The sequence below is a fragment of the Sitophilus oryzae genome, unplaced genomic scaffold (assembly GCF_002938485.1).
Source record: "Sitophilus oryzae breed Bouriz unplaced genomic scaffold, Soryzae_2.0 scaffold_359_pilon_pilon, whole genome shotgun sequence".
Taxonomy (NCBI): Eukaryota; Metazoa; Arthropoda; class Insecta; order Coleoptera; family Curculionidae; genus Sitophilus; species Sitophilus oryzae.
The window spans coordinates 335,706-348,794 of NW_022146928.1; the positions used below are offsets into that span (position 1 = coordinate 335,706).

A 13,089-nucleotide genomic window follows, 5' to 3' on the forward strand; every position below is an offset into this window, starting at 1 on the left:
ACAAACGATTAGCAATATAGTATATCGATTTAATGGCATGAAAAATTAGCATTATATCTCTGAAGGTCTACCATGGGTCCCACCAATAGCTTGGTTAAGTGCGAGTACGACCACTAAGCAAGTCACCCATATAATAATTTATGAAATATGAATATAATAACAATATTTTTTTTTTTTTTTTTTTTTTTTTTTTTTTTATTATATGATATTTTATTTTGGACTAATTTTTTTAGACATAAGATTATTTAGACCAAATGTCTGCCACTCAAACGATCTTTCCAAATTATAATGTAGGAAATTTCTTAAGGTTGTTATTGGATACTTTAGAAAGTTTACATTTCACAAACAAAACTACGTATGTTATAATAAATTGACAGTATAAATCAATTAATGCTGATAGATTACTGTGGCGTCAAACTTATGTTGGACTTTCTCGAGTTTTCAAAGAGAACTCCACATTTCATGACATAATCGTGATTTTTTCCAATTTTGTTTTAAAAATAATTATTAAATCCAAATATCGACAATTTATACAGTAAGTGCCTCTTTTGATAATAATTATTTCACTGCAGCGATAAAATAAATAATATTTACTGAATACGCCAACAGCTAAAAAATAATAGGATATTTTTTAGGATCTGATTCTTAAATTTGGTCGCTGATAAAATGTTAGATACTATCACTTTAACGAAACCACTAATAAAATTGCGAAAAAAATCATGGCTTTTATCTCAACGAGACAATTATCTGAGAACAAATTCAATAACTCATTTTTGGATATAATCTTACAAATACAAAAAAGTTGGTTAAAAAATTGTTGATTTAGGATATAAATACAGTTTTCCATTTGAAATAGCAAAGAAAAAAAACTAAAAAAAAAAAAAAAACTGTATTAATATAAAAAAATAATATAAAGAAAATTTAATCATATAAATATTTGGAATTTGCAATATTTTATAACATTATATAAAGAACATTACCTTAAATTAGTTCCAGTAAAAAACTTCCATATTACTTATTTTTAACTAAGAAGGGCTTAAATATAATTTTATATATAAACAAAAACTGTAATCCAAAAATGGTCAAAATGAACTCTATACGATTACGACATTATGTTTTTCTGGGAATGACAATTTTTGGAAACTCACCAAGAAAAAAAAAAATATAGCCTTTCTTTTGACAAACTATACAACTCTAAAGTAAAAATGTATTTAATCTATTGAATCTCTGTATTATCTATAAAAATACTCACTTTTACATTTACGCTACTTTTGCATGCAAGCATACCTATTTTACAAAAATATGATTTGAGTTAAAATATAAAATAAATCTGATATGAAGCTTTATCAAAACACAGGGTGGACTGTAGATAAACAATATTTTTTTAACATTAATTATTAAAACTTTATACAAAATACACGAATTAATTGTCAATGATACCCTAGTTATTTTTAAATTTCTAAAAAAAAAATAACTCAGTATTTTTAAATTTTTAAGTCAACTGCCATAAATCGTTTAATCATATTATCAACTATCAAATTTAATATGATAACTTAATCTCAGCTTCTCTAAGTAAACTCTAAATAAAATAAAACCAGAGTATTTAAACCAATTTATATGAACTTTGAAATAATATGATATTACTCACTGTATCAGATGATTTTTGTTTAAATTAATATGTTTTCAAACTAAAAAAAAAAAAAAAAAAAAAAAAAAAAAAAAAAAAAAAAAAAAAAAAAAAAAAAAATAAAAATATGTTTTATAATCCAATATTCAAAAATACTGTTTCGTTCCTTTCAAGGCGCCATCTAGAAGACAGGATTTTACTAAGCCCTCATTGTATATCTATTTATACATAATCAAGGGTTTTACATTTTTTAAATAAAATTAGAACGACACTGATAAACCGGAATTTAAGTCGGCCATATTTGAGGCCCATCGCGGTGTACCTAAGATTTTTGATATGCTCCTTCCTTAGTGAGAGTTTGGACTACAATAAATACACTTTGTTAATGGTCAATCTTTATTTATTCCATCCTCAGGACACTGAACATGTTACGGAAAAAAGGCTATAAAAGTCATCAAGTAGAAAGAACTTACTCAACGTGATAAAAAACCTTCTCTAAAAACCAGGGGTGGATACAGGAATTTATTTTAGGGGGGACCCAAAATGAAAAGCAATGTAGAATATGCTTTTTAGGGCGCCATTTTTAACCCAAAAGCCTAATATTTTACACATTTCAAAGACTTTAGGGGGTATCCGCCACTGCTAAAAACTGCATTAAAAAATAGGCTTACAGGAAACATTGAAAGCATTGAAACATTAAATTTATTTATTTAGGAATATAAATACATAACTTTTATTTTGATTAATTGACTAACTCCAAGTAGCTAAATTTAATAAATGTAATATACACCTGAATATACAATAAAGAAATTATCTACCCGTATCTACTGATTTTCCGTTTTGGTTCCGTCAACTAATTTTGTCTAAATAAGTGCATAAAACACATCATCTAGTCATCCTAGTAAAAGAGATATACCTAATTATTAAATAAATTTAAAAAAATATTTTTCACATTCGAAGTAGCTGTTATTTTGAAACTACGACATTTTGGAAGTGTAAATAATGTTAATATTCATCACTTTCTATAATCAAATAATATTTAATAGCAATGGTTGTTAATATATATTATTAATACCTACTTATTTAATAACAGGTAATTAAACACCTAGTAGCACATATATAATAACATGTTAGTAGGTATTAAAGTATTAAATTATTATTTTAGGCTCTCTAGCTCTCTAGCTAGCTCTCTAGGTTATGTCATGCAGATGTTCGATTTTTCATGCAGATGTTCAATTATGACGGGTGATGGCGCTCATCGTCTAGATTTTTGGACAGGGATTTTGTTTACCGACAATACGACGTGAGCTACGACTGGACCAGGACCAATCAGAATGATCAGTCTCAATCAGTCTTTCTTGGACATTTGCCGCGGAAGTGTGTGTTAATAATTTCTGTTGTGATAAGTGTGGTTGTGTTTGCAATTTGATTTTTCGGTTTTGATATTATGTTAAAATTAATTTTGAAGTATTGTATCACCTGTTTTTATGTAATAGTACTTTTTTTAGTTCTATGATCTGATATGTTATGATTTGTTAATGTTTGTTTAACAATGTTATACCAAAGAGGTTATACTCAATATAGCAATTTGCATAGCCTAACTTTTTTATCAGTAAACTTTGTAGATTTTCAGATTATTTAATTTCTTTTGTTTCCGTTTGTAATTTTATTTTTAAGACATATTATGTGATTGTTTCAGATAATATGTTTTAAAAATAAAATTGCAAATAGCGAATAAAAATAATTAAAATAAAGAAGTGTATTTTACAATTCCCCCCGGCCCCGCACCCCTTTGGCTAACCTGTAAATGTCAGCTTTGTCGAGAGATGGCGTTACGAAAATGGAACCGATTTATTACAAGGAACTTGGGCTTCTTTTTCGTTAGTATATTCTGTGATCCCTATCGATCGCAGTGCCTCTACTGTCAAACCGAGGAACCTGCTTAAAAGTGGGGACAGAAATTTCAAATATGCCCATTGCCGATAAACCTTCTTTTTAAGCCCTCCATACTACCTATTTAGTCAACATGTTTAATTTATGTCAATGATGACAGGTATGGATAATTTCGATTCCAAATATCTAGAAAACCACTACTCGTAGCGATTTTTACCAAGAGACATTTTTTACTTAAAAAACGTCGTAAATGTATAATTTTTTACTCAGTAGTTTTATACGGGTACGGACGAAAAGTTCTTACTCTTCAACCAGTTAAAAAAATATGTAGGTAGCGCCCTTTACTAGTAGGAGTCATATTGACATCAAAATCAAATTTCTCATGTCAAAAAACTCCCAGACACCAATTTTCATCTAAATATTGACGTTACTCCAGAAATTATTTGGAAAAAATCGAAATAAAAATCAAACTTCTACACCCTGTAAATCCGAAACTAAGCATTTTAGGACATACTTACTTATTTTGATCTGCAGAATATGCTGCCGAAGTTTCTGGAATACAGTTCGGACCACCCTGTATATATAGGTAGAACATTTTGTGTTTTTAAAAAACAATTAACGTACAGTCATTTTCAGATGACCCCATATTTTAAAAGGTCATGAATGCATGTAGGAGATAAAAATCGTCATAAACAATTTACTTCTCCGTTAGTTCACACCTAAATGTTTTTTTTTTGTAAAAATTAAATAATATGTCCGAACTATCAGATACTGAAGAGAAAAATGACATTCGAATTAAAGTTAGTGGCGATCATCTAACATTTAAAGAAAGACTTAAACAACATTGGCAACTTCTAACAAAAATTTTGGAACTGGTAAAAATATTATTTAAAAATCTAATATATTACTGTTTTAAAAGTTTATTTTACTTTTAGGTTATATGTATTATTTGTTTGGGATTTATAATGGAACCAGCTAAAAAAGGAGATATGGCAAAAATTCATTTAGATCATTTTTGTGTGATATTCACTACATTTATCGGATATTTAGTAATTTCAGCAGTTTTTCTTTTTGCTAGAATAATAGGAGATAAAATACCATACAAGTAAATAAGTATTTAAATATTTAGTTGGGTAATATAATTAATATCTAGTTAAATTTAATAACAAAATTAAAATATTTTAAAATATTTATTTGTGGCGCTACCTTTCGCTGTACTTTCGCAACAATCTTGATATACAACATAAGAAAAAATAATGCTCTAACATTCAAAGGCTCGTGCTATAACCACAGAATATCTAGCTACGCAATAGAAAAATACTGGAAATGAAAGAGCTAAAATTGCACAAATAAAATACTAGATGGCGCGACAATATCATAATCAGAATATAATTGGAAATTTTCAACTTTCGGTTTTGGATCGACGTAGATCGACGGCTTGGATCGACGGCACGTCGACGGCCTTGAAGCTCGGCAAAATATGCACAGTTGCCAGATTCAAACAGACTTTAATTGGCATCCAATTCTTTTTGTGGTGTATAATAATTTCTTTCTATTCTTCGTTTCTTGTCAGATACACTTATATTAATTATTCGTTTGGCTTTTAAAATTAGAATACATTAATAAAAATAAAAAAATAAATTAGAAAACATATGCTCTCAAAATACATTTTTAATATACACTACTTTATTATGTTAATTAAGAAAATAACTTTAATTACCTTTAAAATTAATAATATACAGGGCGATTGATAGTGATATTTATTAATGCTGAAACGTTAGTAATGAAATATACGTTTAATAATAATGGAAATGCTTTATTAAAATGCAGTACAAAAAATGTTAATTGACTAAAAAAATACCATAATAACAAATTTTTTCTGTTTGCCATGTTATTTATATAGACCTAAGTAGATTTTAAAAAGTGACACAGGTACAATTAATAATATATTAGTTCGGCATAAAAGTTGCTGTCACGACAAAGTACATAATATACAATAAATTAAAATTCGTAAAATAAATTAAAATTATTAATTGAACAAATCTTTATAACGAAACACAAGTATATCAAATTTGGGCCCAATCGAACGCCAGGAAATGGTATCGTAATATGGTACTACATTATGGTACCCCTTGATATGCTTCATGGTACCATAATATTGCAATGTCATCAAAAATACGTAAGTATAATCAAATATGAGCCCAATCGAACGTCAGGAAGTGGTATCGTAATATGGTTCTATATTAAGGTACCACTTTATATATGCATCATAGTAGATGCATCATAGTAGATGCATCATAGTAGATGCATCATAGTAGATGCATCATAGTACCATCATATTACAATGTCACCGATGATACTTACTATACCAAGTTAAGCCCAATCGAACGCCAGGAAATGGTATCGTATTTGGTACTATTATGGTACCTCTTGATATGCTTTATTGTACCATAATATTGCAATGTCATCAAAAATATGCAAGTATATATCAAATATGAGCCCAATAAATAAACGCCAGGAAGTGGTATCATAATATGGTACTATAGAAGGTACCAATTTATTTGCTCCATGGTGCCATCATATTACGATGTTACCGAAAATACGTAGTATATAAAGTTTGAGCTCAATCGAAAGCCAGGAAATGGTATCGTAATATGGTACTACATTATGGTACCCCTTGATACGCTTCATGGTACCATAATATTGCAATGTCATCAAAAATACGCAAGTATAGTCAAATATGAGCCCAATCGAACGTCAGGAAGTGGTATCGTAATATGGTACTATATTAAGGTACCACTTTATATGCATCATAGTACCATCATATTAAAATGTCACCGAAGATACTTATACTATACCAAGTATAAGTCCAATCGCACGCCAGGAAATGGTATCGTATATGGTATTATTATGGTACCTCTTGATATGCTTCATGGTACCATAATATTACAATGTCACTGAAGATTCGTAATATAAATATACCAAGTTTAAGCCCAATCGAACGCTATGTATCGTAATATGGTACTATATTACGGTATCACTTGATATGCTTCATGGTACCATAATATTGCAATGTCATGAAAAATACGCAAGTATATATCAAATACCGTATGCTACCGAAAAAAAACGGCGTCCAGTTGGCTGGGAAAAGACGATCGATGACATTTCCCATATAAATTTACACATAAAATGACAGCGATTTTCATTTCATAGCAATCGCTAACGCCGTTTTTTCCCGATCATACGGTATGAACACAATCGAACGTCAGGAAGTGGTGTCATAATAGTAGAACAATACTTATTATATTGTCGCCGAATTACAATCAAAATTTAGTATTCAGTTAGAATCAAACGTCAGGAAGTGGTTTTAATTCAGCTCGTAAGATTTAACTCCAACTAACATGGCAAGTTAAATACTTAAATGTTTGAAAAAAGAGCTCTAATCTATTTTAATATGTTTAAATGATGTAGCAAATTTGAACGTGGCTTTATCAGGAAGTATTACAATATAAATTACATAATGGCAACACTGCATAAAATTCTTTTAAATTTCGTTTGTAGAAAACTGTTTTCTTTTAAATTTATCGCCCTCTGTTATGTAGTAGTGAAACTACCGCATCAAAATATCTGATTTGGAGACAGGCTTTAAAAGTCTGTCTCCTTTTGAGACCTACGATTTTTTACATGTAACGAGGCTTCTGTTGCGTAGCTAGATATTCTGTGCTATAACAGTTTTGTTGGTATCCGAATTACTTCATAGATGGCATTCCAAACTTTTTTTAAAATAGAGTCACTGTATTTTTAAATACCTACTCTGATTTAAATTAATTTTAAATAAATGTAATCATTTTTTTTTCAGAACGGTTTTTATATTTTCCGTTACAGCTTCATGTCTTTTCTTTATATCCGGAATTTTACTAGCAATAGATAGGAAAAGAAGGTATTTTTACGATGACACTTTCTACGAACCCAGGATGTACATCCTAAATTTTATAGTTGTATCAACGTTTTTTTCGTTTTTGGCTTGTGTAGTTTTTGTAGTCGAGTCGGTGTATATTTGGAAATTAGGAGAAGAGTTTTGATTTGATGTTCTTATTGCACATATTTTTTATTTATGTTTATAAGGTAAAAAGTACCCTATGATCGAAAAAAAACGGCGTCCAGTTGGCTTGGAAATGACGATCGATGACATTTCCCATATAATTTTACATATAAAATGACAGCGATCTTCATCTCATAGCCATCCTTGACGCCGTTTTTATTCGATCATACGGTACAAACTTCATTAGACCGTATGATCGAAAAAAAATGGCATCCAGCTGGCTTGGAAATGAACATCGATGACATTTCCCATATAAAATGACACCGATCATCATTTCATAACCATCGCTGACGCCTGGTTATACGATATTATTTGGTATTATGTACCTTTATGTATCTATAGGTACAGACGTATATGTATTATTTTATTCGACTTAGTAAATATAAAAATATTAAAAATAAATATATGCAAACTATACAAATACTGGTTTTAGTATCCTAAAAAATATCGCGTTATACGATATATAAAACAACGTATAATGTCATTATAAAACTCTTTGTTATGAATTACACTCTTTGATACAAATCAGAAATTAAAACTAGGTACACTACCCAGGTAAATTTAAAGAAATCAATTAAACCAGAATTTAACCATTAGAGATGGGAAGTACGTGTGCGTGTCGTACAAAATGTACGATACATTTCAATGTACGGTGTACGTGTCGTACAATTTTATTGTACGAAACGTACAATCCACCATTATCATTGTACTTTGCATCTTTGCAAGCACTGGGACCCGGGACCGGGGACCGGCAACACAACATACTACGGGAACTGTTGCTTGGTTAAATTAGCTTTAAACCAAAATACGTACACTACATACGCACGTACGTAGTGAATTGATGTACTGTGTATATTATAGGGTGTGCTATCTTATTAGTACTGTGGTTTAACTTGAAAATTAGTAGCGATTTATTTTTGTAGTTTATAGGTACTTTCTACGTATGCCTAATATGCCTAGTTTCTAATATCCTAATTCAAATAGGTATTTTTTTTAGGATTTTCAATTTAAATTCAAAACATACGTAGGTATTCTAGAACTTGATTTATGAAAAATATATTATTTAAATATATAATTATAGTCAAACAATTGTGAAGGTATTGCTATTTTGTAGATTTTATTACTAGGTACATTAGTAAAGTATAAAGTATAGTAGCATAGTAAATATGTACGTATCGTACAACATAACAAGTATAGCCAGAGACGTAAGAAATATAAAATAACACGCGACCGGTGCTATCCCCAAGTCTCTTCTTATATTTGTAGAACTGTACTCGTACGCTTCTGTTACGGGTGACTCATACTCATTCTACTCCGTTGCCGTCCGCTCATGATCTCGTGAATCTCGTCGTACAATTGTACGACACGCACTGTACGATACAATTAAGTGTACTGTACGAAGTGTGCTAGTACAACCAATTGTACTGGTTTTGCCCATCACTATTAACCATAAACTATTTCTGTGAGAAATACGTATCATTCTAATGTTGCCAAACGTACAAATTAAATCCCGAATGCGTTTCTCACTACAATAATATTGATCCTACCCTGTGATCCTACCAGATCCTACATCCTATAGGTATCCTATTCTATTCCGATGAAAAATCAATGCATATCAATTATCAATAGACACGCGCGTTGTTTAGGAATTTTAAATATCGATTGATTTCACATAACGCTCACTATTTTTCTCTTATCTCAACAAAATAGAAAGCCCAACACAGTTAATATCTGGTATCTGGTTATTCATTTCTCCCCTTTTTCATTTGTGTTGCCGTCGCCGTCCGTCGTACAGAAATGGAGACATGTGACACAGTACAAAGTCCAGCCACGATTATAAGTGAGGTTAAGATGTTTCGTTTGTTTTCAAAAAAAAGTTTCGTCGAGGAAATAGACCGTTTTTAAGGGTTTTCGGGGTGATAATTGTATCGAAAAATACCGTACTGGGTCATGGATGAATCCTCAGATGAACAGGTGGTGGCATTAGCTAACAATAATAACAATAATGAGACTTCAGTGATCGTGCATAATGTGAGATTACCATCCCAGAACTGTAAGTGATTTTTAGATAAGAATCTAAATGTTTAAGATATTTAATTTTAAAGAAACTTATTTTAAGAGTGAATGAGTAGTTTTGCGTGTATAGTGTTTTAATTAGTACGCCAATTCAAAAACAAACCAATTATTTAACAGAATATTAGTCGACTTGGCAAATTACTTGTTGCCTTAGCAAATTCAAATTGCCTGCAATTTTCTTTTAATAATCTAGAAAACCTACCAAACCTACGTATATCGACAAAAAGGTATCCATAAGTAAGGCTTTTTCAGGTGCATAATAAACAATATTTCTTTAAAATATAAATACATGGAATTGTGTAATTATTTCTATACATGAAAGAACAATAATTTTTGATCTGAAATGTTATTGTAATGCGTTACGAGAATAGTAAATAAATAATTATCTTTAGATTGAAATGATTGTGATTGAAAATTATTATTTATTCTGAACTGGGTTTAATTATTAAAAAAAACGTACCTGTTTTATTGGTTGCATAATAGCCAGTACCCATATATTGTACAAGCAGTACAAGACAAACATGTAGAAAAGACATATACAGGGTGTCCCGGAAGTAAGTGCAGGTATTTTAAGGGGTGGTAGATCTGGTCAAAAGAAGCATATTTTCACTTTACCATTTTTAAAATAGATTGAAAATAACCGAGTTAACTTTGAAAGTTAAAACAAAATTTGCATTGGCATTTTGAGAGCCGCCGCGCCGGGAAAAAAAGGGGATTTAAAAAGGGGAGCTTAGTAGATTATGACAGACATATGTACATTATTTGTATTTATAGAACACCTGACTCTGACGTGCAATTATTCTGTCATAATCTACTAAGCTTGCTTGAGTCCCTGCCCTTGAAAAGCAAACTAATTTTGTGTGGTGATCTTAATATTGACTTTCTTGGTGTATGTGCTGCTCAGGAGTTTCTTCGGTCCATTTTTGATTCTTTTGGAATGGCCATGCATGTAGGCTCACCTACCAGAATATCCAGTACCAGTTCTAGTACTATAGACTATGTTGTGTCATCTTTTGATCCTAACTCCATCGCCTGCAACGTCTTTAGCTCGGGTCTCTCTGATCATGAAGCAGTTTTAACTGAATTTTCGATAAAGTCCAAAATCAAAAATGCCCCTCGTAAATTATGTCGTATTTTTTCAGAAAAGAATGCTCAAAAGTTCAGCCACTTATGTAAAACAACCAATTGGGATACTAGCTCTTATGATGTCGACACCGAATTTTCTATTTTCGTAAAAACATTAACCAGTCTAGCGTTCAAATCCTTTCCTCTTAGGCCTATAAAAAATAAGCATAATAAACCTTGGACCACTAAAGGTCTACGCATATCTTCTAAAAACATGCGTTCATTATCTCACTTAAAAAAATTCGCAGAGAGTCTCTTCCTCCACAATTACGTAAAACTATACAGAAAAATTTATCATAAGACTATAAGAGCCGCTAAGGACCTTTACTATAATAGGAGAATAGTCAATTCTGGTAATGTTGCTAAGGAAACATGGTCTATTGTGAATGAGTTGAGAAACAAAGCTTCTTCGTCTAGCAATATCTCTACCTCGCCTGAGAACCTTAACGATTACTTTGTAAATGTAGCGAAAAACTTAACTAATACCATATGTCCTCCTCATGATCCACTTTCTTATCTCTCTAATGATAATGTAAACTTACACAGTTTCTTTTTTTCGCCCGTAGTTCTTGAAGAGCTTCGGAGTACAATTAATACCATCAAAAATAAATCCTCTTCTGGGACCGACGGGCTAACTTTAAAAATGTTTTCGAATCTGCCAGAAAGCACTCTGAATCACCTAACAACTTTAATAAACATGTCGTTCCAAAATGGTGTTTTTCCAAAATGTCTTAAGACGGCAATAATCATTCCTCTGCACAAAGGAGGAGACAAAGATGAAGCTTCTAACTATCGCCCAATTGCACTCCTTCCAACGCTATCTAAGATCATAGAAAGGTTGGTTAAAAGAAGGCTGGTATCTTTTCTGTTTAAGTACGAAATACTTACTGAATATCAATTTGGATTTCTAAGCAACAAGTCCACAAATGACGCTATGTTTTCCCTCCTTAATAAAGTTTACTCCAGCCTAAACAACCATCATTCTACAGCAACAATTTTCTGTGATTTTTCTAAGGCGTTCGATTGTTAATCATAAGATCTTAATTAATAAACTGCAGCACTATGGGTTCAGGGGATCATCTCTCGGATAGTTTAAGTCGTATCTGAGCAACAGAAGTCAACTTGTGAGGGTGGATACCACGTTGTCTTCTAGAAAGCCAATAGAATGTGGAGTACCACAAGGCTCAGTACTAGGCCCTGTTTTGTTTCTTCTTTTTATTAACGACATTGCTAACATAAACATCAGTGGCAAAATATGTCTTTTTGCGGACGACACTAGCTTCACTTGGAGCAACAAGGACATCAGGCACTTCATAGGATTATATCAAATGACTTAATCACCATTAAATCTTGGTGCGATTCGAACCTCCTGAGTCTCAACATTTCTAAAACTAAAGCTTTGTCGTATAAAAACTCGTTGCAGCCTTTTGTACTTAACAACACCACCATTGACGTCGTAAAATCTGTAAAATTTTTAGGGCTTGTTGTGGACAATTCTCTGAAATGGGACATACATATCGAAGTTTTGTCGAAAAAATTGAGCTCTGCCTGTTTTGCATTAAGGTCTGTTTCTAAGGAGCTTAACTTGTCAGTGGCTAGAACTGTTTATTATGCACTTTTTGAGTCGCACCTCAGGTATGCCCTTCCATTCTGGGGTACGTGTTGTGCGACTCAATTTGACCGCATTTTCAAGCTCCAGAAGAGAGCTGTTCGATATTCACTAGGACTAAACAGCAGAACTCATTGCCGGGACTTTTTAAAGAATTAAGAATATTGACTCTTCCTTCCTTATTTATATTTGAATCCGTTTGCCTAATACGTAAACATGTATCAGCTTCTCAAGAAAGGCCATCTCACACTTATCCACTCAGGAACGCGGAGCAAGATCTTTATCTACCTACCCCACGCTCAGAGTTAGTTAAAAGTTCAATATTATACAATTCGAAAAAAATGCACAATCACCTGCCATTTGAAATCAAATCCATAACATCATTTTTTTTTCATTTCGCAAAGCATTGAACTCTTATTTACTAGACAAGGCTTTCTACGCCGTAAATGAATTATATTTGAATTGAAAATCGAATTTGATCTTGAAAACACTGGTCTAATGTTTGCTATTGCTATATTTACTAATGACATCGAAATTAATTTATTTAGAGGTCATTGATATTTTGCTATAAACTGGCTAAATATTTTTGAATATTATTTTAAATATAATGTGTTCTTTTTTTATAAATTGGATTAGGATCGAAAGAAATCAACAGAA

At 31.4% G+C, this 13,089-nt stretch overlaps 1 protein-coding gene across 1 annotated transcript; it reads left to right on the forward strand.

The window, feature by feature from the left end:
* The first annotated feature begins 4,232 nt into the window (after positions 1–4,232).
* On the forward strand, positions 4,233–7,721 carry LOC115885027. Its single transcript, XM_030903769.1, has 3 exons — positions 4,233–4,395; positions 4,456–4,625; positions 7,380–7,721. The coding sequence occupies exons 1-3, from the start codon at positions 4,273–4,275 to the stop codon at positions 7,600–7,602; spliced, it is 516 nt and encodes a 171-aa protein (XP_030759629.1). The 5' UTR covers positions 4,233–4,272; the 3' UTR covers positions 7,603–7,721.
* Positions 7,722–13,089: the final 5,368 nt, after the last annotated feature.

Excerpts from the sequence above, each read along its gene's own strand:
- LOC115885027 (XM_030903769.1), top strand. The coding sequence starts at position 4,273 with ATGTCCGAACTATCAGATACTGAAGAGAAAAATGACATTCGAATTAAA. Across the intron at positions 4,396-4,455 it reads TAACAAAAATTTTGGAACTG|GTTATATGTATTATTTGTTT; the intron begins GTAAAAATATTA and ends TTTTACTTTTAG. Across the intron at positions 4,626-7,379 it reads GGAGATAAAATACCATACAA|AACGGTTTTTATATTTTCCG; the intron begins GTAAATAAGTAT and ends TTTTTTTTTCAG.